General features: G+C 35.3%; 1 protein-coding gene across 1 annotated transcript; it reads left to right on the top strand.

Moving 5' to 3' along the window:
* The first annotated feature begins 967 nt into the window (after nt 1-967).
* LOC111054355 (nitric oxide-associated protein 1) lies at nt 968-27636 on the top strand. Its single transcript, XM_039429161.1, has 7 exons — nt 968-1704; nt 2498-2655; nt 7265-7514; nt 10198-10404; nt 14915-15294; nt 21063-21158; nt 25493-27636. Exons 1-7 carry the CDS (start codon nt 1161-1163, stop codon nt 26048-26050), a joined length of 2193 nt encoding a protein of 730 aa, XP_039285095.1. The 5' UTR covers nt 968-1160; the 3' UTR covers nt 26051-27636.
* The last annotated feature ends 344 nt before the right edge of the window (nt 27637-27980 follow it).

Consider the following 27980-nt stretch of genomic DNA (forward strand, 5'->3'; position numbering starts at 1 on the left):
AATCAACAGTTGCCAGCAGCTTGCAATTGGATAATCACATTTTCTCGAATTTCGAGCTTATTTTCAATTTTAGGTGAAAATGTTACTGAACATTAGTTGTAGAGATTCTCATGCTCAATCTTTTCCACTTGAAATTTTTTGTTTAAATTTTATATGAAGGCTGATGATTGAGAATCTAAGATCAAACTTTGCATAGATGGGGCGGAGCTCCTGAAATTTTTACAGATATGGGACTTGTGGCAGTTGATAGAGCTTATAGATGACTATTGCAGGTATAACTTTAATCAAAATCGTTAGAGCCGTTTTCGAGAAAATCGCGAAAAAACCTGTTTTTGAGAACATTTTCTCTATTTTAGCCGCGATCTTGAATCGCATTTGATCGAAATTTTTCGTGTCGGGTCCTTATATTGTAAGGGCCTTACGTTCCAAATTTCAAGTCATTCCGTTAATTGGGAGATGAGATATCGTGTAGACAGACGCACATGCACTCATACACATACACACACATACAGACCAATACCCAAAAACCACTTTTTTGAACTCTGGGGACCTTGAAACGTATAGAAATTTTGGTACCTTAATTTTTTTTGGAAAGCAATTCTTTCCTTACCTATGGTAATAGGGCAAGGAAAGTGAAAATTAGTTGGGATCTCTCTAATAAATTTAAGGCCCACATTTGTTGGCTTTTTTTGTAACAAAATAATCATGATTTTAAAGATAATTGATACCTACTTACTTAAGGATGTCAACTGGTAAGAGAGAGGGCGAAATTTTGGTTTTTAGTATTGTTAGATACCTTTCTGTGACGAAGCCGGAATGCCGCAAATTCAAATGACAAATCGATTTCGCGATTGAATGTGATTGAACATCGATCGCGTAAGAATATCGGTAAGCTGACTTCGATGTTCGACGTCAAATATATCGGACATCGTGCTAAAGTATCGACTATCGAGTGTCGATATTCTTAATATTGCTTTGTTTCAATTTTGAAAACATAACCAAACTTATTGAAAAATGTGCTCCAGCAACTTGTGAATTATAGTAAAATTGAATTATATTATATTTACGATTCAAATTTATTCTAAACTGAATCCTTATATTTAAAGCATGTTATTTATTGTCAAGTGTGAATAATTTATGCTGTGTTTCCGTTTGTCAACATGTTTTCATCTAAGACTTCTTATCTTTCGTGCTATTTTTATAGAAACCATAGATATTTTGAATCAGTTTATTTAAGACGAATACCATTAAATAACTCTCTCAATGTGCGCCGAAATCATTCTGTTCAATATGAAATTGAAACTAATCCAAACATAAAAAATAAAGAAGACTTCTATAAGATGAAGAATGAGTTTAGGGATAGAGTTATATTCCATTCGTTCTATAAATATGAAGGGTTTCAAGTCACCAAAATGAAAGAAGAAACTGATAGGAAGATAAGATATCGAATAATGAGAAACAGGAGAATTGTACCCGCTTCATTGAAGTACTTAATGGAAAAAAAGGACTTACATTTACTAGGCGCAGAAGATTCAGTGAAGGAAAACGATTTGAGTGTTGAATCTGTTGATAAAGTAGTGCTGCCATATGAGGTTGTCAAAGTTCAAAAAGCCATTACAAAAGAAGAAGAATTGGATGCTACTAATGACATCTTTGTGGATGAGGAAATTCAAAGAAAAGATGCATATGAACTCAATTTGGATAGTAAGTAAACAATACATTTTCATTTTCTTTCTATTTAATGTAAATTGAGACTAGTAGTGTTTGAATTTTTTTGAACAATGCATAATAGCTTCTGGATAGGAGCATTAAGCGTTGGTAACGTACTTTAAAAGTTTTTCTAGTCTTAGGGCGTGATATTAGATATTAATAAACCATTATTTATTAATACATTATTATTAGATATAAACCATATTAGATGGTTTTCTAGGCGTCAATTCAATCAGCCAATTAAAGAGTTTTCTGCTCTGCCGACTCTAAAAATGCCTGAAAAAACGCCTAATATTGTCTCGCCTTAAGTCTCTCTCTGGCCACATATATGGGATGTCTGCTTGGTTGCAAGCTCCTCCACCTTTTCATGTGTTCTGAAAAGAGGAAAAAGACCTTGAGGATCTTTACTCATACAAAGAGGGTACGACAGTGGGCAACTCTCCCAGCTCCATGAAAGAACCTCAAGAAAGAGCCTATTCTAAAATGCAGAGAACTGAACTATAGTGTCTAGTGGACTGTTTTACCTTAGTGTCATTAAATCAGCTGTTGTGCAACCGGGCCTCGATCTTATTCATCTATTGTTTTACTCTCTTAAAAATGTGAATAATACGGTTTTTCAGTAGACCAGGTCTCGTCACCGATATGCTTACCCTCCCCACCTCAAACTGCACACAGATGGATGACTATTAGGAGACTTCCAAAAATGTTCTAGCTAATTTTGTTTTTTCTTTGTAATCTTGTCTCATCTTTTCTGGAGAATAAATTTGAATTTGGTGTTTTTTCACAGATATGCGGGCAAGATCTGGAAAATGGATGCAAGATTATGAGAACTTCGAAGACGATGAAGAGGTCGAGTTGGACTTCTCGAAGTACGGCACTCCCAGCCTTGCGATTCCAATGAGCAAAACGCCTTGTGGGGGTTGCGGCGCGCTACTACATTGTCAAGTAACTTTTAACATTGATTAAAATTAATTAATTATTAACATTGTCAAATAATTACTCACTTTAATTCAATTTCAATTTATAATTGCATCCTAAACATCTGATAATCAGACTGAGGATAAGTTAAAGAAAGCAACCCAGGGAAGGTTCAAAACACATATTACAATCACATTCATAAAATATTGTAGCTTAATTATGTAATAGTCACAAGAAATATATTTAAAAAAAACGCAATCAGTCAAAAGTATCTATGTACAAACTTTATTCATAAATCTAAATCTAAAACATGCTCATGAAAAGCTGATTTTCCTCAATTTACAAAAGTGCTGATTAAAACTAAGTTTTGAATATTGCTTTATTGAAATTTGATTTGATATCAAATGATCTGATAGATCAAACTATAGTGAGTTCCTTTCTATGATTGCAGTATTTGATTAACATTGGTGTAGCTATCCTTGCCTATCATTCGACAAAGCAGATAGCGCTATCCTTTTCTAGCTCCTCAAAGTTGCCAGATCGTTTTTCAACAATCTAGAAATACGATTAACAAAATATTCAATCTCGATTATAAATTTTTTTTTTATTTAATCTTTGGAAAAAATATTTTCTTGCCGAGTAAAATATAATTTATAATTCAAAAAAGAATGAATAGTAGTTAATATTACAGCAGATATACTAGTTATCCTTTATAGAAGGCATTATTTATTTATTCTTATGGATTTTATCGGCAGAGAGATCCTTTTGGATGCCTCGCCGTATTAACGAATAATGTCATTTCCTATCAATACTGAAGTTAATAGGTTATGTATTCGGTTCTTCATGTTTTCTCACTAGAAAATTGCACTTGAACTCCAAAGTTAGAAGGCATTAGCAAGTCAGAGAATCAGTAAAGCTGATCTTCTTCTCTATCTTTCTCCAATGCCATTATTATGTGGAACATTATAATACAGAATTTATAATAACCTACCACATCATTATTCAACTGAATTTTTGTATTATCTGAAACTAATAGCTGGCTGCTAGCCACTAGATTCTAGTTTTTATTCAATAGACCCAATATTACATCAGATATAACGGTATCAGCTATATTCTGTAGAAGGCAGTGGCAAGGCAGAGAATCGGCAACGCTGTACTCCCATCTTCCTCCACTGCCATTATAATGTGACCACTTACTATATTATATTACTAGCCGTCAGGATCGCTTCGCTCGCCATATCCGTCTAGCCAGGGGGCTCCGCCTCCTGGACCCCCGACTGGATCGTCCAAGAATGAGATCAGCATTCAAAGTCCAGAATTTTTCATCTGAGCATTTTTATCATATGTTGGGACGATCCAGTCGGGGGTCCAGATTAAACGTCTGGCTAAACGGATATGGCGAGTGGAGCGAGCCTGACGGCTAGTAATATAATATTCCCAGGAATAGCTCAGATTGAAGTAGCAGTGCCCAATCAATTTTTCCGCGATAAATGCATTTCAATCTTCAACTTGGTGCCAACCTAACAAAGTCAACTCAACTTAATGCCAACCTGACAAAATTATTAATTTAGTTACCAGTTAACAACTGTCTCGAAGAGGTACTCTCTCTAGATTATAGTTCTATATCAACATAATTATGGTATGGACATTTTTCAATATTATAATTAAGAGAATAAGAAGAATATACATGCTAAAAGACGAACTTTAAACCCTTAAAAACCACCCTTAGAGTTAAAATATTGCCAAAAGATCTCTTAGTGCGCCTCTAAAGGGCCAATTGAACATACCTACCAAATTTGAACGTTTTTGGTCCTATAGATTTTTAGTTCTGCGAGTGAGTGAGTGAGTGAGTGAGTGAGTCAGTCAGTCAGTGAGTGCCATTTCGCTTTTATATATATAGATATAGACACTCATGGATTAGCATGGCGAAGCGAGTATGAATGTTCCCATTATAACTCATGGGAATTAATTTTTACTGTGCCTGTCACGTTTACTGATACTGATACTGACATGTGGGAATCCAAGTGGTAGAAAATTCCAAGGGCCAAGCCGCACGAGGAGTTTCTCAGACTAGTCGGCAGGGTAGGAATTGGCCAATTAGGTTGGCGTTCGGAATCAGCTGATAATCAGCCAATCGGAGAGTAGCTTCCTGCCCTACCGAATAGTTTGAAAAATGAGTGAGTGAAATGTTATTTTATTTATCCATGTTATATTGTGTTGAACTCGTATGTAATCTTATGTTTAATATCACAGAGAAAAGATGGCATACCTAGATATCCCATGGTATAGGGCGTTTATGGTCCAATAAGTTCCACTGTCAGCTCAAGCTGATAGACCTAATAGTTATTTTTATAGTTATATAGTTAGACCTATAGACCTGATCATACTTATATAGTTTTTAATAATGTATCCACGAATAATAAATAAATTAATAAATAAATAGTAATTTTCCCTAAAGCTTTGTGACGCTGGTAGTCGCTGGTGTGAAGCCTGGTTTTCATTAGTAGAGTTTGTGGTAGAGTTTCCTGGGCAAGAACTAACTATCTTGTGAACTCTCCCAATAAAAACGTTCATGATAGAGTACTAGTTTTTAGTAGAGTGGGATAGTACTCTACTACTTGCCTTCCCCCACCACCGCTTCTCACTCTACTCTACCACTGATAGTTATAAAATACCGCTATGCTAATGAAAACAGTCTCTAGCTAGTAGAGTAGAGTCGTGCCGTTGGCTTTCAAGTTTAAGAAGTATTGTTATTTATCAAAAAGTATTAATTTATTAAAGTGTTGATAAGTGATAGAGTGTTAATTTATTCAAAAAGTATTGATATTTTAAAGTTAGTTCTGTTCACTAGACAACACACTTTACCTACTATTCTCAATTGTAGTGAAAACAGTTACTCGTCCAAGTAAGTAGAGTAGAGTTAGCTCGGTAGAGTTAGTATGCCAGTTACTCGACCACTAACTCTACTCGTGTGATTGAAGAATGTTGAGTGACATAACCTAGCTACATTTGGACTGTTGTTTAAATTAGAATTGGAACCGTTTTGGGCTTATAAGCCTGTGGTACTTTTCTGTAAGTTGTGTAATTCTGAATTTAAAATTTGCATCTCATATTTATTTTTGGACGAAAGTTGAGCTTGAACTTCTTACAGAAGAAACATAACCTATTTTTTGGACATGTAATCAAAATTTGGGAATGGAATAGTTTTGGGCCAAGCCTGTTGTTCCTTCTTATATGATCCCTATTTATATGATTTGTTATTGTATCCATGTATAAATAAATAAATAAATAATAAATAAATAAATGAATAATAAATAAATAAATAAATAAATAATGATTGAATAATTAAATAAATACTCGTGAGGACCAGGCTTTACTGTACCGTTCTTACACTCTCTCCCGGCCAAAACAGAAATAATAGACAGTAGTTGACAATAACCGGCTTAACAAAAAAATCGGCTTAAAATTTGTAACATAAACGAGCTTTTCCATGGGATACCTTCTTAAGGTAGTCGCACACAGATTGTCATCGGAAGATTAGATTTTATACATTGTTTTCAATTGGAGTGCGCATACCTATACGATGCGGATAGGTATGCGCACTCCAATTGAAAACAATGCATCGAATCTAATCTTCCGATGCGTGCCGTCCGTCCGATGACGATCTGTGTGCGCCTACCTTTGTACTATCTTCTCTCTATGCAAATATGTAGTCTAAAGGTGCGTACAGACTTTCGCTCTGCTCCGCAACCGAACGTCACTCCAGCAGAGCGATCGATGATCGACCGGCGAGCAAGAGTGGTTCGACCGGGGAACGCGAGAAAATCTAACATCTTCCGTAACGTTCATGATGGGTGCGTGGGCAGAGCGACTGTGGTTCGATGGTTGTACGAGGGCGGTACGAGGGTGGAGCGTGCTCGGTGCGGGTTGGAAGCGCGAATATGTGTACGCAGGTTTATGTATGACTGTAATTGGTTTGTAATATTTGCTCCTGAAGTGAGGTCCATGTTATACTGGCAGTGTTTGATTAGCAATGGTATTGCTATCCTTGTCTATCAATCAACAAAGCGTATAGCGCTATCTCTTTCTTGCTTTGTTTTGTTGCCAGATCGTCTTTTAACAATCTAGAATATTAATAATAATTGAATAACAAAAAAATTCATCTTAATTATGAATATCGATTATGAAATCATTGGAATATATAATTTATTGCTTAATAAAATGTAATTTATTAGTTTAAACGAGAATGAACAGTTAATATTACATCAATAAACCTGTATCAGCTACCGTCTATCGTTGAGTTGAGTTTTTTTCTCTAAAACTAAGAAAGACTTAGAAAATTGCTACGGTATCAAATATTTATAACCTGAAAATCTGCTATGTTGATTTCCGTGAGGTGCTTGGTTTGTTGATGATTTTTGAGGTTAATAAATTTTGGAAAACTATAGAAGGCATTGCAATACTGAGGATCGGCAACGTTGTTTTCCTATCTTTCTTTACTGCCATTGTAACGTGGACCTTACTATATTTGTATTTGTAAAAATGCTCACAACTATGAATATTTTTAATGCTCATTAAATTAGATTTACTGTATACATATTTTAAGATGCTCACAGGATTTTTTTTTAATTTTCAGGATCCTGGTATTCCCGGCTATATTCCCAGCGAGATCTTCATAAACTGCGAACCGACAGACCTGCTTGCCATCAAGTGCCAGCGCTGCCATTTTATGGAGAATTACAAAATGGCGTTGACTGTGTCGGTCAATCCGGAGGAATATCCACGCCTGTTGTCTCGCATAAAGAATCAGAAGGCACTTGTCATATTAATGGTTGATATGACAGACTTCCCCTGCAGCATATGGCCTGGTATACTCGACGTCATAGGTAAGCACTCAAATGAATAAATAAATAGATAAATATAAATAAATTTATTGTCATTCAACATTACAACAGTCATAGACTGACATAGGTAAGCACTCAAATGAATAAATAAATAGTTAAATATTAATAAATAAATATAATCTTATTGTCTTTCAACATTCCAACAGTCATAGACTGTTTAAAAATGATTTTTTATACAGTTACCTTGAAAAGTGACCATTCCTGCACTGATTACAGAACGCAAAGAATCACTTTTCCACTCTAGTGCGCAAAGTATCAATTTTGTTTACCCTTAAGGACTCGCCACACCAAACTCGCCAGTACCGCCGAGGTAGTACCGCTGGTGGTAGTTTTCTCGGCTGAGCACGCCACACCGAAAAACGTCCGCTAGCGGTAGTCTCCGAGTAGTGAGTCTAGTAGTGGGGGGAGGGAGTCCAACTACAGTGTGGGAGTGAGACGTACTAGTTGCGTTGTGTTGCAAGGAGGAACGCCGAATGAGTCATCACTTTGTGCGCATGCGCTACCTCTTCGAATCGCCTGCCATGTATTCAGGTTGAGCGCGCCACACTGAGCTCGCTTTGTCCGCCGTACTACCTCTCAGCGAACTTTTGTTGAATCGCCTAGCAGGCGGTCGTAGGTGGTAGTGCGCCGTACTACCGCCGCGGTAGCGAACTCGGTGTGGCGCGATCAACCTGAATACATGGCTAGCGATTTTTAAAACTTCGCTACCGCCGCGGTAGCGAGCTTGGTGTGGCGTGCCCTTTAATACTTTGCGTATTATCTTGCAGCCATCCCAATCAGCTGATGACATTGTTGGCGTGTATTTTGAATCCGAATTTGTTCTATCCATATTTTTTCTGATTTTCAAATAAATAAAAATGAGAACTCATTAAATTATACATTTTGAATATTATTAATTGTTCATTATTTTAAATAATTTTTTTTTCATTCATAAATTGATTGGTTGAAAATTATTCAGAAATTAAGATTTACTCAAAATTATTAAAATTTTCAAATTAATTGGATTAATTTAATTTTCAATTTGAATAAATTATCTATTATCAATTTTCAATTGGATTATCAAGTTTTAAAATAAATTAAAGTTGTTATTAATAACAAAATTATACAGACAAACATTTGATGGATTTCAGCCATAATTTTACCCATAATCAACCACTTCTCATATTCAATGGTAACTGTAGGAAAAATTTAATGTGAAATACGTGCGCAAAGTTCCTCTGCTGCACTCAAGAAACCATTCCGCCCTCGCCTACGGCTCGTGCGTAAACGTTTCTTTCGGTGCAGCAAACTGTCACTTTGCGCACTAGTTGCACAAATAACTATTGTGTGTTTTGAATTGTAAATTGAGTGTGTAACTGAAGAATGTTGTGACACATAACCTAGCTACATTTGGACTGTTGTATAAATTAGAATTGGAACCGTTTTGGGCTTATAAGCCTGTGGTACTTGTCTGTAAGTTGTGTAATTATGAATACAGATGGGAATTACTGAGATATTTCAATTACTCAAATGCTAACAAATAATTTTTGAAAAGTGGTGCTCATCGAATTTCCATCTAGTTGTTTACCCTGTTGTCAATATTTGCAGTAGCAGAAGTCTTCGGGGTGAATTACAGCATTTAATTTGGATTTTCGTTTAATAATAATTATTAATCCTGAATGTTTATAGTTATTTGTCCAACTAGTGCGCAAAGTGACAGTTTCCTGCACCGAAAGAAACGTTTACGCCCGAGCCGTAGGCGAGGGCGGAATGGTTTCTTGAGTGCAGCAGAGGAACTTTGCGCACGTATTTCACATTAAATTTTTCCTACAGTTACCATTGAATATAAAAAGTGGGTAATCAAGGGTAAAATTCCCTGAAATCCATCAAATGTTTTTCTGTGTAATTTTATTATTAATAAAAACCTTAATTTATTTTAAATTGAATAATAATGTAGTAAATGAATGAAGGCGGCACTCATGTGGTGGCTGTCGCTCTCATCGTTGCCTTAATATTATTATAACGTGCACCTCACTATACCACAGTCACTGTTACCAACTTAATTTTGATTTTCCTGCACTGGTGCTCCATATAACCTACTAACTATTTTGCGTTGCCATGTTGCAAATCTGGAGTGCAGAAAAAATGTTTCCCGCACTAGAGCGGAAAAGTGATTCTTTGCATTCTGTAATCAGTGCAGGAATGGCCACTTTTCAAGGAAAAATAAATAAATAGACAACGTCAGAAATTGCAGTTTAGGAAACTCATTGAACCTATAACATGAAGGTTTAAAGTAGAAAATACCAGACAAAATTATATTTAAGTAAAATATTACATAGAAGAGGTAAGCCTAAATAGTAAATACAAGAAACAATTGTTAAAAATACCTTGTCTTTTATTTATTTATTGATGTACATATACATACATACATACAGTCTGTATGTACATCAGTCTTGAAGAATAATATTTTGCCAAGCATATCATATTGGATAGTATGATATACTATACTATCAAACTCCCCTCTGTTTCATGTTTGATTCAGTACCGAAACAGTCTCTGTTTCTTATGTTATTGATTATTTATTTGTTGACTCTGTTTCATGTTCGATTCAGAGCCAAAACAGCCTCTGTTCGTTGTGTTGTTGATTGTTTGTTTGTTAGTTAATTATGTTTTGTGCTTGATTCAGGGCCGAAACAACCCCTGTTCGTTGTGGGCAACAAGGTGGATCTGTTGGTGGGTGACTATGAGAAGTGGGTACGCCGGGCCAGTCAGTCGCTGAAAGCTGCTCTGCCACCGGACGCCAATGTCAAGCACATGACGCTGATATCGGCCAAGACTGGCTTTGGCGTTGAGGAACTCATCACTGAACTACACTTACAATGGGAGTATCAAGGTCAGCTATCCCAACTACCATACTCTCTATCCTATACTATTACGAGCAACTTCTGTTTATATGTTTGTATGATTAGATATTTAGATGTTTATATGTTTGTATTTGACCGGATCTCGAAAACGGCTCTAACGATTCTCACGAAATTCAGAACATAGAAGGTTTATAATTGACCGAGTGAAGTGAGGTCTAAGATTCAAGTCGACGGTTTGGCATTTCTCTTAAATGTTTGAATGTTTAAATGTTTATATGTTGCGCATTTACGGCGGAACGCGGTAATAGATTTTCATGAAATTTGACAGGTATGTTTTATTTATTTATTTTACAATATCTCTTTGGAGACAAGAGGTCGAAACCCACAACTGCCTCCTTAACTCAAATCATAATAATGTCAAAGTACTATAAATTATAATATAATGAAAATTCTCATTCATAATTAATTATATAAATAAACTATAATATTAAAATAATACAAAATTTCCTTTTTTAATGGCGCGTCGGCGTATATACAAGGTTCTTGGAGATTTTTCATTTCAAGGATAATATAAAAGGAAAATGGAGCCTCTTTCATACGCCAATATTAGAGTACAAATCAGACTATAGAATTATTCATCATAAATCAGCTGACAAGTGATTACACAGATGTGTGGAGAAGCCAGTCTATTGCTGTATTTCCATAAGGTCTATAGTTTCAATCAGGTACTTGTGGATGAGAATACTGCGTGAGGTCTACTGTTCACAGAACTACTAGTATAAATATTTGATTGTACTAGGTCTTATCCGTGGGAAAATTCGCTGAAGGACATTAAAAGGATAACTATTATTCATCCTTGGAAAAACAGCTGATAATAATTATTTCGTCGTCTGTTGGTGATGGAAGTGAGTTCATGTGTGTGGGACTGTGTCAAAATTATGACTCAGCTGTTGAACTTTTATAATCATTCAATCAGGTACTTAGTGCCGGTTGTTTTCAGTCCTGATTGATTCCAGTAGATTCATCTTTTTGAAATGGTCTTCTCTGATTTGGTTCACGTGAAGTTAAACAGGATTGAAATTTAACCGGCTTTTGTGCAACCGGGCCTTTGTGAGAGAATTTTTGCATTCCTCTTGGAATTAATCTCAATTTACTGTGATTTGATAGAACATTTCGGTATGAATGTTATTATAAATTCTTCTTTCGTAATAAATTGTTCATGCTTTTGTACTCCAGAGCGAAGCTCGGTCCCCGATATTTATAATAAAGGAAAGAACTGGCTCACGAAAGTACGGGATAGGAAATTCACGAATGACGGACGCATCATCACGTCCGTGATGAAATAAAAAATTCAGGAGCTTTGCCCCATCTATGCAAAGTTTCTTTATTGGCTCTTCAAAACAATAAATGTACAAAAAAAACTTTTAACAAAAATATAAGAAACCAATCACCTGCAAGGAAAATCCTATACGCAGGTGAGAGTTGCTAATACAATTCAATAGTATTGGGGACCGAGCTTCGCTCTGGAGTTCAAAAGCATAAAAAAAATTTTACGAAAGAAGAAATTATAATAACATTCATACAGAAATGTTCTAGCTAATCACAGTAAACTGAGATCAATTCCCAGAGGAATGCAAAAATTTCCCTCACAAAGACTCAGTTGCTCAAAAGCCGGTAAAATTTCAATCCTGATTTACTCCACGTGAACCAAATCAGAGAAGACCATTTCAAAAAGATGAATCTACTGGAATTAATCAGGATTGAAAATAACCCGGTTTCTCTGCAACCGGCACTAAGTACCTGATTGAATGATTACAAAAGTTCAACAGCTGAGTTATAATTTTGACACAGTCCCACGCACATGAACTCGCTCATTCACTTCCATCACCAACAGACGACGAAATAATTATTATCAGCTGTTTTTCCAAGGATGAATAATAATTATCCTTTTAATGTCCTCCAGCGAGTTTTCTCAGGGATGAGACCTAGTGCAATCGAATCTCTATAATTTAAAACTACTATGTTCTGAATTTCATGAGAATCGTTAGAGCCGTTTTCGAGATCCGGTGAAATACAAACATATAACATCTAAACATATAAACAGAAATTGCTCGTTTAATAGTATAGGATTAGTCATTAAGAAATTACAAAAGAAGAAATAAGAAATTATATAATATAATAATAAAAGAAGATGATGAATCTATATAATAAGAGAGAGTAGGGTTGTGTTTGTTCGTGTGTTCGTTTGTTCGTTTGTTCGCATCAAAACATGTCAACTTGTGGATTGCATACCGGAAAAACGGGAATGATTTAGATCTCCTAACTTTGAACATAGATTCTAAAAATATCAATCTCGTGCACCTGGAAGCCCAAATTTCATTTTTCCTTCTAGATTTTTCAGAATTAATGTTCAAACTTCATTAATAGTACATACGATTTCATAAAAAAATCACCAAATCATATGGTCGGAATTAAAATTTTTTATTATATTAAAGAACTGGATTATACACGTATACAGGTGTAAAGTAGTATAGGAAAATTATGTTTGACGCATTCAATTATGTTTTAATTGAAAGGTGGTCATATGATACATGATTCCTATACAGGATTTCCAGAGAAAAGATATGGTGAAAACCGCACATCGATATCTCAAACCTTTCAAAATTTATTCTCATTCATTTCCTTTGTTATAGTATAGAAGATAATAGATAAATGGATGATATATCCATCTATCTATCATCTTCTATTCTATAATAGTGGAAAGGACTGGCTTAAACACGTATACACACGAGTAGAGGATAGGGGAATTATGTTTGACGCATCATCACGTCTGAACTACTGGACTGATTTACCTGAAATGCTGCTTATAAATTCTTAATCAACCGAGGATTCTTACAGGCCTTTTTTCAATTCTTCTGGATTTCATTACGACAAGTTTTAAAATAGACCCTTGCGAAGCACGGGTACCTGCTAGTAAGTGGAATAAGGGTGAAAGAAAGAGAAGAGAAAGAATGAAAAAAGAAAGAGAGATGGCAAACATAATATTGAAACAAAGATAAGAGTCCCTCAAAATGTAGTATATCCTCGATTTTACTGGCAATTTTCTATTAATAGTTCTTCTTGTAAGCAATGTAACACAATTTCGATTAATATGTTCCGTAAGGTAATCTGGAATTTTATTGATTAATTTATTAGCTGGGTAAAAGTATTGTCTCCGACAAACATTAAGATCCATTCTTATATTTTCAAACCTATTTCTGGAAGGTCGTAAATTGAGGTTTAACAGTTTGATTTTAGATTCCCAATAATCAGTGTTTAGGTACGATTTGAACGAAAAATTTCAAGTGGAAAAGATTGAGCATGGAAATCTCTACAATTAATGTCCAGTAACATTTTCACCTAATATTGAAAATAAGCTCCAAATACCAGAAATTGTGATTATTCAAATGCAAATGAGAGAGGCAACTGCTAATTCTGGAAGAGGTAGCAGAATTGATCTTGTCAGCTGATCCATTTTGAATTATATTTCCGAAAACTTGAGTGTGGTAGTTGAGTCTTTGTGGCTTATTTTCTGATCACTGTGTATCATGTATGTTTCTATTATAGTCCATACAATTCATAGATACTTAATTTGAACGTTAATGAGAATTTTACAAATGATATTATAAAAATGTACTTACGAATATAATAGAAAATATCGGGGCACCGAGCTTCGCTCGTTATTTATTTATTGACTTCTGATAAACCGAACACAATAAATTCTTTAAAATGATTGGGGAAGTACTAACAGGCACAACCCAAAACTGTTCCTTTCCCGAATTTTTATTTATACACTATGAATAGTCCAGAAAGTAGGTTATGTTCCATAAACTTGAATTCAGGTTCAATTTTCTGTTCTAACATTTGAAAACAAACAAATTATAATGTAGTTTATATACAAACTAAATTGAATAACAAAATAACACTCACTAATCACTTGAAATTGTCAAATAATGATCAACTTTGAAAATTATGATATACTCTAGTTTAGGATGATTATTATGTCATGTCAACAAATCAGATTATGTTGATCAAATCGATTAAATTGTCTAGCTAGATGAAATTTCTCGCTGATTGATTATGATTACACAGCTGGAAATAATTCTGTATCTCTCCCACACAGGCACACGCATCTTCTGTTATCGAGAGACGACGAAATTATCATCTGTTTTCCAAGGATGAATTATCCTTTTAATGTCGTTCAACGAGTTTTCCAAAGAATGAGAACTAGTGCAATCGAATCTTTATATCATAAACTACTACGTTCCAAATTTCGTGAAAATCGTTAGAGCCGTTTTCGAGATCCGTAAAACATAAATAACCAGATATAAAAATAGCCAGATATAAAAATAAGCAGATATAAAAATAACCAGATATATAAATACAGGAATTGCTCGCTCAATATAATAGGATTTTCATAACGGCAAGGAAAGTTGTGTGAGTGCGCCACACTAGATTTTTTCTTATTGTATTAGGTACAAGGTTAATATTGTGTTGTAGGCGACGTGTACCTGGTGGGCTGCACGAACGTGGGCAAGTCGACGCTGTTCAACGCGCTGATCCAGTCGGACTACTGCAAGGTGCGTGCCTCGGACGTGATGCAGCGTGCGACCACGTCGCCGTGGCCGGGAACCACCCTCAACCTGCTTCGTTTCCCCATCCTGCGTCCGAGCGCGCACCGGTTGCAGTTGCGAGCTGAACGGCTGAAGCAAGCGCGCATGATCGCGTCAGCTGACGCGCGTTTGGCCGCGCTGCGCGCGCAGGGTTTGCCGGCCAAACGGCCGCAGTCGCTGCAGGGACGCATCGGCCGGTCCTTCACCGATGTCTATCGTCTCCAGCCCGATCTCGCCGATCCGTTTGCAGCTAACCGTCGCACCAATGTCAGTATTCGTCTTATAATCTAATCTAATTTATAATCAAACTATATATAATCTAAACTAAACCTCTAGCCAGACCTCGCCGATCAGTTCGCTGCTAACCGTCGCACCAATGTCAGTATTCGTCTTATATTATAATCGAATTCACTAGTAGTTATTCACTAGACCTCGCGCAGTTATAAACCATAGCCTCCATTTACAGTTAGAGCTATCCTAGGACTAACACAGAGAGATTCATGCAGGCCACATTTCCCTAATTTGGGTATACTAACCCTTCCATTTCTCTTCATTTATTCCAATTTAATTTACGTCAAGGAAAACTCAGAAAAATTCTCCATTCATGAAGACTTCCATGCATATAATACCAGGAACAGTAGAAACATTGTAGCACCACAAATAAGACTTACTAAAACTATGAGAAGTCATACCTACCAACAGTATATATTGTATAATAAACTGCCCCAGACAACCAAGAATCTGCCTCCAAACAAATTTGAGAAAGTTATGTACAGTTTTCTGAAAAATAATGCCTTTTACTCACTTGAGGAATATCTAAATACTTAACTTAAATGTAATATGAATATGCTTTATCATGTATAATTTTCTAACCAATTGTGTGTACTTTTATTTATTTATAAGGTTAGCAAAAAAATACAAGAATCGGAAAAGAAAAACAGGCTATTGCCTAAAACTTCTTCAATTTCCTAATTTAGTTTTAAATTGTCCAAATATTATAGGTTATGTCCATTCAAATTTCTACACCAAATCACAATCTAAAATATAAATTAGAATAAAACAAACAATTTTAAATTTGGATGGATTAATAATAAAAGTTTCTTAAAAACATGAAACAAACTATAAATTCACAAAATAAAGAATAAAAACACTTGAATTTTGAGCTCGAAAATATCACATTCACCATAGCTATATAACAGCTGTAACTGAATTTTAAAATATATATATAAATTATTATGACTTGCCTAATGCTATAATTGTAGCCTGAAGGTTAATAAAACGAATCTTGAATCTTGACACCACTCACAGACACTCATAACGTTAACATATCTTAACACCACTCACGCACAGTATCATTACTCATAACGTTCTCTCGTAAAATTTTAAAATTTGATAATTCTTCGTTGGATTTTGGATGCTGAGCTATTGCCTGTTGCATGAAAAAAAAACAAATAACCCGACACAACTATCACTTAGCGGGATGCTCAATTTAGGCGGCCATGTTTCGGTGTCTATAACTTGAAAACAATTGATAATCTGGTCGCACCGATCACAGAGTGTTTGTTGGGGATGAGAAGCTGTTCAGCTCCGTGAAAATCTCCCCGCCCCCCTCCTACCGTTTGGCTGTGTCTTATGATATATGTGAGTGGAATAAACCAAAGTTAATCAGGTGTGCTAACTTATAACTTGAATCTCACAATAGTAAAGCTTTTGAAACAGTAAAGAATTTGAATTTGTCCCAAAAACAAAGTAACAAATCAAATCAAATCAATTTATTCCTCTTATAAATAAACATTACAAAAAAATTTTATAGAAAGCATTATAGGAAATTTTCTTCACATGGGCTATGATGCCTGTGTGCGAAGAAGAGTCCGAATCATTTAATATATATTCATTTAATTCAGAGGAGGAAACAAGATGAAAAACTAACTAAAGAGAGAGAGAAAAAATGGAAGAAGGGAAGAGAGGGGAAAGAAAGAGAGAGTAAAAGGAGACAGATAGATAGAAAGAGAGAGATAGTAAGAAGAAAGTACAGAATAGAAAAGTTTTAATTTGGGTTGAGGATCATCCATCAGGGCCGCCAGGCAAGCACATGCATGATCGCGTCAGCTGACGCGCGTTTGGCCGCGCTGCGCGCGCAGGGTTTGCCGGCCAAACGGCCGCAGTCGCTGCAGGGACGCATCGGCCGGTCCTTCACCGATGTCTATCGTCTCCAGCCCGATCTCGCCGATCCGTTTGCAGCTAACCGTCGCACCAATGTCAGTATTCGTCTTATAATCTAATCTAATTTATAATCAAACTATATATAATCTAAACTAAACCTCTAGCCAGACCTCGCCGATCAGTTCGCTGCTAACCGTCGCACCAATGTCAGTATTCGTCTTATATTATAATCGAATTCACTAGTAGTTATTCACTAGACCTCGCGCAGTTATAAACCATAGCCTCCATTTACAGTTAGAGCTATCCTAGGACTAACACAGAGAGATTCATGCAGGCCACATTTCCCTAATTTGGGTATACTAACCCTTCCATTTCTCTTCATTTATTCCAATTTAATTTACGTCAAGGAAAACTCAGAAAAATTCTCCATTCATGAAGACTTCCATGCATATAATACCAGGAACAGTAGAAACATTGTAGCACCACAAATAAGACTTACTAAAACTATGAGAAGTCATACCTACCAACAGTATATATTGTATAATAAACTGCCCCAGACAACCAAGAATCTGCCTCCAAACAAATTTGAGAAAGTTATGTACAGTTTTCTGAAAAATAATGCCTTTTACTCACTTGAGGAATATCTAAATACCTAACTTGAATGTAATATAAATATGTTTTATCATGTATAATTTTCTAACCAATTGTGTGTACTTTTATTTATTTATAAGGTTAGCAAAAAAAATACAAGAATCGGAAAAGAAAAACAGGCTATTGCCTAAAACTTCTTCAATTTCCTAATTTAGTTTTAAATTGTCCAAATATTATAGGTTATGTCCATTCAAATTTCTACACCAAATCACAATCTAAAATATAAATTAGAATAAAACAAACAATTTTAAATTTGGATGGATTAATAATAAAAGTTTTTTAAATACATGAAACAAACTATAAATTCACAAAATAAAGAATAAAAACACTTGAATTTTGAGCTCGAAAATATCTCATTCACCATAGCTATATAACAGCTGTAACTGAATTTTAAAATATATATATTATTATGACTTGCCTAATGCTATAATTGTAGCCTGAAGGTAAATAAAACGAATCTTGAATCTTGACACCACTCAAAGACACTCATAACGTTAACATATCTTAACACCACTCACGCACAGTATCATTACTCATAACGTTCTCTCGTAAAATTTTAAAATTTGATAATTCTTCGTTGGATTTTGGATGCTGAGCTATTGCCTGTTGCATGAAAAAAAAACAAATAACCCGACACAACTATCACTTAGCGGGATGCTCAATTTAGGCGGCCATGTTTCGGTGTCTATAACTTGAAAACAATTGATAATCTGGTCGCACCGATCACAGAGTGTTTGTTGGGGATGAGAAGCTGTTCAGCTCCGTGAAAATCTCCCCGCCCCCCTCCTACCGTTTGGCTGTGTCTTATGATATATGTGAGTGGAATAAACCAAAGTTAATCAGGTGTGCTAACTTTATAACTTGAATCTCACAATAGTAAAGCTTTTGAAACAGTAAAGAATTTGAATTTGTCCCAAAAACAAAGTAACAAATCAAATCAAATCAATTTATTCCTCTTTTATAAATAAACATTACAAAAAATTTTATAGAAAGCATTATAGGAAATTTTCTTCACATGGGCTATGATGCCTGTGTGCGAAGAAGAGTCCGAATCATTTAATATATATTCATTTTAATTCAGAGGAGGAAACAAGATGAAAAACTAACTAAAGAGAGAGAGAAAAAATGGAAGAAGGGAAGAGAAGGGGAAAGAAAGAGAGAGTAAAAAAGGAGACAGATAGATAGAAAGAGAGAGATAGTAAGAAGAAAGTACAGAATAGAAAAGTTTTAATTTGGGTTGAGGATCATCCATCAGGGCCGCCAGGCAAGCACATGCCAGAGACGGACATAGCAAATTAAAAACAGATTATTTTCAAAAAACCTTCTAGAAATGGTAAGCAGAACGCAATAACATTTCCGATGTTTCTCTACTCTGTTGGAACAGCCAAGAGAGTAAAATTTTATTACAATGAGAATGATTTCAGTAATAAACAGAAATATTATAATACAGTCATTAAAATATAGAGAGTGAGTCATATGTATGGGAACCCTTCAATAAGTTGGAGACTGTTGTAGATATAATTCTGTAACTTCCAGGATAAGTTAGTGATCAAATACTCTACCTTACGACGTACACCTGAACTTGAACCCCTCATAATGGGGTGTCTTAGGGTTTGTAACTCGAATATTTTAAATGTAAACACCCATTGTGTGGTACATCATTCTAAAGACCTTTTTAAAACAAGAAAGATGGCATCAATAAAAATGTTCTATGATATTTTTATCTAAAATGGTGGCTGATTGAAGTTTTAGTTTTTGAGGAAATGATTGATAAAGTTCAATCAGCCGCCATTTTGGATGCAACTATCACAGAACATATTTATTGATGTCATCTTTCTTGTTTCGAAAAGGCCTTTGAAATGATGTACCACACAATGAGTATTTACATTCAAACTATTTGAGCTACAACCCCTCATTTCCGTAAAAACTAAAACTTCAATCAGCCGCCATTTTGGATGCAAGTATCATAGAACATTTTAATTGCTGCCATCTTTCTTGTTTTAAAAGGCCTTTAAAATGATGTACCACACAATGGGTGTTTACATTTGAATTATTTGAGTTACAATCCCTTAGTCACCCCCTTATGAGGGGTTAAAGTTCAGTTGTACGTCAAAAGGTAGAGTATTCGAGCAATAACGTATCCTGAAAATTACAGAATTATATCTACAATAATCTCCATCTTATTGAAGGGTTCCCATACATATGTACCTTGATAAAAATTTTCAACATCTTGAGTCCAGAAGAGCGCCTTTCCTTACCCGTCCAGCAACTACAAATGCATTTAATGCCAATCTAATAAAACTATCTGTATGTAGACACCAGTTCACATACTACTATAATCTACTTTCTAATAAAATTCCTTTCAAATTCATCAGTAATAAAATCACAAAAACTCTTTTAAACGAAATAAATCACTGGACTAAACAGCACATTTACTTCTCATTAGCTAAAGTATAAATTCTAATAACCAAATATATATGTATAACAACCACAATTATGTAAAATCACAGAAAATTCATCAATTGTACTCTGTCTTAAAACCGAAATTCTTATTATATTTTTTATTCTTTATTTGTCTCCACAAATGTAATAGATAATTTTCAGCTTTTGAACTCGCAGCAGGCGCTCAGGTTTTCCTTGCCGGCTGTGCCAACAAGTAATATTTATTTTGTTCTATTGAAAAAAACTTAAATTATTCGAATTGTATTGTATAATTTAAATTATAGTAAGTTTTATAATGTAATTTTGTTTTTTGTTTTTGGCAAATAAATTATTATTATTATTATATGACTCACTTCGTATAAAGGAAGGTACCTGCAAGTTTCAAAACCTGAGCGCAGAGGTCAAGTGTTCTATATCATTTCCGATCCCACGTTCCCGTAGCAGCTAGGAGCTGCTACAATGTCCCTGTGTGCACGCTGCTTTAGATTGAAGAAAATTATTATTATCTTTATATTTACGATTATCTTCACATTGAATCATCTACGGTTCATTGCTATTGAATTCACATTTCATAGTCTTCGTTGTTTGTTTTTTTTTATTAAAAATGGACTAAATTTTAGAAAAGTGAAACCATAACCCTATCTCGGACTTTTAAAATATTATCTAAATTTGGGAGAGAAATAGTACAAGTAGTATCCTTAGTTTTTCTCTCCCAATCAGTGCCACTTTGTAAAAATTATAAATAAATAAATATTTGATTGTTTTAATTATATTTTCAGAGAAAAGAGAGTAAATTTGGCCTGAATCCTAACGATCCAGCTTATAGGGATAGCAGATGGTTCTATGACACGCCTGGCGTCGTGCAACCAGACCAGGTAGGAATACAGTAATTATTCAAAATATTATTTATTTCACTTCATAATCAAATAACAACTTGATAAGTAGTATCAAGTCTACTATAGTATTACTGTATAGAAATCTCCCTCAAACTCGTTGAATTAGAAGCAATATTGGTATAGTAAGGTGCAAGTTATAATGGTAGTGGAGAAAGATAGGAGAATAACGTTCCCGATCCTCTGTCTTGTCAATGCCTTCTATAGACGGTAGCAGATACAGGTTTATTGATGTACTAGCCGTCGGGCTCGCTTCCCTCGCCATATCCGTCTAGCCAGGGGGCTCCGCCCCTGGACCCCCGACTGGATCGTCCAAAAATGAGATCAGCGGACTCGCTTCGCTCGCCTGCATTTTTCATTTGAGCATGCTTCATTCCATCAGGAAGTCAAAGTACCAAGAAATCGCAGAAAAGCTGAGAAAAACACTGATTTTGGGCGTATCTTTGGCGTTATTTCAAATTCCTTCTAACACCACATTATTACACACTAGCTTAGCTTCTGTACTAAATTTGAACGATTTCTGTTCATTTGTTCTCGAGAAATCTGAGAAAAAGCAAAAGAATAAAACGCTGGAAAAACGCAGATTTTGGGCATATCTTTTACGTTATTGCAAATTCCTTTCAACACAATAATTTTTGATTACACCCTAGCTGAGCTTCTGTACTAAATTTGAACATTTTCTGTTCATTTGTTCTCGATAAAGATGAGGAAACGCTGGAAAAACGCAGATTTTGGGCGTATCTTTAGAAAATTTTCCGTTCTTAGTGCGCCTCTAAAGGGCCAACTGAACATACGTACCAAATTTGAACGTTTTTGGTCCGGTAGATTTTTAGTTCTGCGAGTGAGTGAGTGAGTCAGTCAGTCAGTGAGTGAGTGCCATTTCGCTTTTAATATAGATATTAACTGTTCATCCTCGTTAAAAATAATCAATTATATTTGATTAAGCAATAAATTTTATTTTTTAATAATTTCATAACTAATGTTAATGATTAAGATGAAATATTTTGTTAATACATTATTAATTCTTCATTGTTAAAAGACGATCTGGCAACAGAGCAAAGCGAGAAAGAGATAGCGCTATCTGATTTGTTGAATGATAGACAAGGATAATAATAATAATAATTTCTCTGATTGTCAATGAATTGCAACCAGAGGAGTTTATTGACAAAACATATACATACAGTGATATTGTTATATTATACATACAAAATTGCTAATACCATTGGATAGCATTACCATTGCTAATCAAACACTGCCATTATAACGTGGACCTCATCTATACATATAAAAGCGAAATGGTACTCACTGACTGACTGATTGACTCACTCACTCACTCACTCGCAGAACTAAAAATCTACCAGACCAAAAACGTTCAAATTTGGTAGGTATGTTCAGTTGGCCCTTTAGAGGCGCACTAAGAAATCTTTTGGCAATATTTTAACTCTAAGGGTGGTTTTTAAGGGTTTAAAGTTCGTCTTTTAGCATATATATTCTTCTTATTCTCTTAATTATAATTGAAAAAAGGCCATACCATATGTTAATATAGAACTATAATCTAGAGAGAGTACCTCTTCGAAACAGTTGTTAACTGGTAACTAAATTAATAATTTTGTCAGGTTGGCATTAAGTTGAGTTGACTTTGTTAGGTTGGCACCAAGTTGAAGATTGAAATGCATTTATCGCGGAAAAATTCCTCACCCTGTCATATTATGCAAGTTCCGACTCGGCAAAATAATTCATTGCTTTTTCTTAATTAAAAATATGATGGTGCCCCAAACAGGACTTTTAGTCCTCGGGGTACTTGAAATTATTTATTCTTCTTTTGATGTAAATGAGTTATTGTGATATCTTTGTACAACGTGTAATTGTATTATTTTAGTATCTTTATTTCTATAATGTGCAAGTTTGTTGTTGTGAGATATCAACTGTTCATAATTTCTGATAATGTGTAATGTATAAATTGGAAGAATAAATGAATTTATTATTTATTTATTATTATTACTTCCATAATAATTTTGGCTTCAAAATTCATAAAATAACTTAATTAATACAATGTGCAGTGTTAATTAAGTGTAATATTTAACTAGGTATAATTTGGTGTTTTAATTTTTCTAAATTTAAAATTTGCATCTCATATTTATTTTTGGACGAAAGTTGACCATGAACTTCTTACAGAACAAACATAACCTATTTTTTGGACATGTAATCAAAATTTGGGAATGGAATAGTTTTGGGCCAAGCCTGTTGTTCCTTCCCAATCATATTTATATGATTTGTTATTGTATCCACGTATAAATGAATGAATAAATGAATAATGACTTTTATTAAATAGGTAATAAACTTTTCAAATTCAAATGTTTGACTTCAATTCTCTAAGAAGGAGAGGCTTTTACAATATATTTAAGGCAAAAGAGGTTTTTTACAATATAAGGCTTAGCCATATATTGTAAGTAATAAATGCAGTGCCAATAGATTCAACAACAATAATTGTAATAGTATAATTATTATTATACTATCTTTGTTGGATATACATCTTGTTTTTACTAATATTATTGCTATTGTTTCTTACATAACTTTTAAGTGAAAAAACACACACACATTCTTTGGTGTGGCGACGACCGTTTCGTGCTGGTGTTGCACATTTTCAAGCCAAACAGACACTCAAGAAACAGAAGTTTCTGTTTGGCTTGAGAATGTGCAACACCAGCACGAAACGGTCGTCGTCACACCAAAGAATGTGAGTGTTTTTTCACTTTAAAGTTATAAAATACAATACTTAGTTATACAATATATACACAAAGTTATACCATAGAGAAACAATAGCATAAGTAGATATCTCATGGTATAGGGCGTTTATGTCGCAACTCTTACTGTTATCTCAAGCTGATAGTTCATGTAATTCTTTCCCGTGAAGCTGTGTGACACTGGTAGTCTCTCATATTGTGCCGTTCATACACTCTCACCCCAACAAAACAGTAAACCTCGACAATAATCAACAGTAATCGGCTTGAGATAACAGTAAAAGTTGCGACATAAACGCCCTACACCATGGGATATCTACTTACGCTATTGTTTCTCTATGGTTATACACTATAGTTATACAATAGTAACAATTATACTATATTTATATCTTTCGGCTGTAGGAGTTGAAATGCCACTTATTTTTATGAAATAAGTGAAACTAATTTCTATATTTTAATCAAACCACAGGCCGAAACGTTGCCACTGCTAACGAAACTAAAAGTAAACACTGTCATCATAGCCACCTATAATACAAGGCCGTGGCCACTGCAATGTCGCAGTGTACGCCTAGAATCTAATACATGATTGGTGAAAAAGATTTTAAAAAATACCAGCCGATCTTTTTCACCAATCATGTATTAGATTCTAGGCCTACACTGCAATGTTGCAACGTCGCAGTGTAGGCCTAGAATCTAATACATGATTGGTGAAAAAGAAAGTAAACACTGTCATCATAGCCACCTATAATACAATGCCGCGGCCTACGATATTGCATCGTCGCAGTGTAGGCCTAGAATCTAATACATGATTGGTGAAAAAGAAAGTAAACACTATCATCATAGCCACCTATAATACAAGGCCGCGGCCTACGATATTGCAACGTCGCAGTGTAGGCCTAGAATCTAATACATGATTGGTGAAAAAGATTTTAAAAAATACCAGCTGATCTTTTTCACCAATCATGTATTAGATTCTAGGCCTACACTGCAATGTTGCAACGTCGCAGTGTAGGCCTAGAACCTAATACATGATTGGTGAAAAAGATTTTTAAAAATACCAGCTGATCTTTTTTACCAATCATGTATTGGATTCTAGGCCTACACTGGAATGTTGCAATATCGAAGGCCGCAGCCTTGTATTATAGGTGGCTATGCTGTCATAGTTTCCACTTGAAAACTCTTTTTAATTTATAAAAAATATCTTTAATTTAAATAACAAATAGTGAGTAGGTTTTTGATTTTGTATTCAATTTTTTAAATAAGTGCAATATTTCTAAAGTTTTTAATTTATTGTGATACATTCTGTAATTTATTTAGAGTATAAAATCAACCTTCAAAATTCAAAATTTTAAATCATCATTCTTGGACCGAAAATCAAGTGACAAAGCAGTGTGTGATTACATAACCTTATCTTTTGGACAACATTAACATTTTATCAAAATTTTTGGAGAGAAATAGTACAGGCTCAGCCTAGTTTTTCCTCCAATGTCATAATAAATTGTATTATGATTATAGTATTTTATACAATAAATAAATGAATGAATGAATGAATTGATAGTATTGATCTGTCGACAGATTATCGATCTGCTAACGACCGAAGAGCTCGTGAAAGTACTACCGAGGACACCAATCCACCACCGGGTGTACATCGTGCGTGAAGGGGAGACAGTGTTCATAGCGGGACTGGCCCGTCTCGACTTTGTACAAGGCGATTGCGAATCGATGCGAATGGTCATCTTCAAAACGGACAGTCTGCCGGTGACAATATGCAAGACGGAACATGCGGACGCCATCTATAACGACTATTTGGGCACGGCAATGCTGGCAGTGCCGTGTGGTGGACCGGACCGATTAGCGGTTTGGCCGCGTCTGCAGCCGGCCGATGAGATCGTTTTGAAAGGCGTGTCGGAGAGGGAATGTTGTGCCGATATTGTCCTGTCAAACGCCGGGTGGATTTCGATGGCACAACCTGAAGGCAAGATTTGTAAATTTCGTGCGTGGACTCCTGACAGGCGTGGCATTCATGTGAGGACTGTGCCGCTTCTGCGTTACGCTATTGAGATTCGTGGAACACGTGTTTCGCGCGCACCTGTCTATAATAGAGCTGTGCTTAAAGAGTCAATGGATGGTTGAAAGTAGGAAGTAGATTTGGTGGTGTGTCCCTTGAACATTGGATGGGTGAAAGCATAGAGAAAATATAGCACAAGAAGATATCCCATGTTATAGGTATTTCAATTTTAGATAGCATCACTAAAGCCGTGTCCACACTGAACAAAATGAAATGAACTTCTTCTTCTTCTTCTTCTTCTTCTTCTTCTTCTTCTTCTTCTTCTTCTTCTTCTTCCTCCTCCTCCTTGGCCTTCATGTTTTGCTCTCTCTGCTCTCACTCCTTCTCCTTCCTTTTTCTCCGCCCATTTTAGTCTCCCATCTCACACTCTCTGTGAACGTTTCTCTTCCTCTCTCTTCTTCTTCTTCCAAGCTCTCTCTCACAATCCGCTATTCCCCGTCCTTTCTCTTCACTTTTCTGTTACTTTCGCTTTGCCACACTTCTTCCAGCTCTCACTGTTCTCTTTCCTTTCTTTTCGTCCCTCTCTTGTCTCCCTTCTTCCCCACAACTTTTATTTTTCCCTCTGCTGTAACTCCTCTTCCTCCGGCAAGGAAGAAGAGTTTGTTGAAACAGTTTGGGCAAATTTTATTATGTTTGACAAACAATGTTTGCCCGTGACCAGTGTGGATGCGTCACCAAACAAAATATTTGTAAGTGGGAAGAACAGGTTTTATGTTTTACAGCTGTCAACTCTGATAATGTTTAGAAAAACAGTAATTTTTTGTTAAACAACCAATGATTGTCTAAACTTTTTAAAATGTTTGTCCCTGTGCTCCTCAACATACATGTTTGCCGAAAATTTGTTAAGAACATTTCTTGAGGGCTTAAGGGCCGTTTGCACAGTAACAGTTTAAACTAAATTTCATTTTAAACTGGATTAAATCCGTATCAAGACTCGTTTGTTATAATGTGTTACATTTTGAGTTTAAGCCACCAGCTGATTAAATTCAGCTTTAGAGCCTGTTCACATGACAGCGATTTACGTTCGGTTGTCGCGCGGTTGACAAACCGAGCGATTGCCAGGTATAAGGAAACACATGGTGCCGTACACATGCATCGCTCGGTTTTAGTAGTCGCCGGCGAATCGCGGCGGTTGTAGTCTCAGACTACAACCGCTCGGTTGTCGCTCGGTTGCCGGGCGGCTCGATATACTAGAGCAGGCATGAGAGCGTACACATGTCTTCAGTCAACCGAGCGGTTTCGATCAGAGCAGTAATATATGTTTAATAGTAAGTACATAGATTAAGATATTAAGATTGAGTACATAGATGTTGTACCTAGTTATTATTTATCATAACCGAGCGCAAACCGCTCATGAATCGCTGTCATGTGTACGAGGCTGGCAAACCGAGCCATTTGCCAATCGAGCGACAACCGAGCGTAAATCGCTGTCATGTGAACAAGCTCTTAGCTTTGACTGTAGAAACGGTTCTAAATCAAGTAGGCTACTAAAAAAATAATAGATTGGACTAAATCAACAAAAATGTTTTTCACCTAATTCACAGCATAATTTGATTGTTTTTTCTCTAGTATTGCCATCAGACTTACATACAGTAGCCTATAAAAATATAGGTTTTCCCTACTTTCACCTTGATTGAATTGTATAGTTATATAATATTATAGTTTAGCTTACCATGTTGAATCATAATTTTTCTATTGGAAGTAATATTATCGTTTTCTATTTTGGTACTCGTCACCGGCACTCAAACTATGGTTTTGCTGGTGCCGCCGATTTATTTATTTATTTCATTGACAATATTACAAATCATAATTATAATAAATAAGTTATATAATATGATTGGGAGAAGACAACAGGCATAGCCCAAAACTGTCTTCTCCCAAATTTTTACAAATAGAAGTTTCAAAAAGAATAAGGTTAAGATTTCACTTTCACTTCAAAAAGTTCAATTTCCACTTCAAAACTAATGACTGAACTAAAAATTTTGAATTTTGATT

The sequence above is a fragment of the Nilaparvata lugens genome, chromosome 5, assembly GCF_014356525.2.
Source record: "Nilaparvata lugens isolate BPH chromosome 5, ASM1435652v1, whole genome shotgun sequence".
NCBI classification, from domain to species: Eukaryota; Metazoa; Arthropoda; class Insecta; order Hemiptera; family Delphacidae; genus Nilaparvata; species Nilaparvata lugens.

What these genes read in the sequence shown, in the direction of transcription:
- LOC111054355 (XM_039429161.1), top strand. Translation starts at nt 1,161, where the DNA reads ATGTTTTCATCTAAGACTTCTTATCTTTCGTGCTATTTTTATAGAAAC. An exon ending in GCGCGCTACTACATTGTCAA is followed by an intron (nt 2,656 to 7,264) that starts GTAACTTTTAAC and finishes TTTAATTTTCAG; the next exon opens with GATCCTGGTATTCCCGGCTA. An exon ending in GCGTCGTGCAACCAGACCAG is followed by an intron (nt 21,159 to 25,492) that starts GTAGGAATACAG and finishes ATCTGTCGACAG; the next exon opens with ATTATCGATCTGCTAACGAC.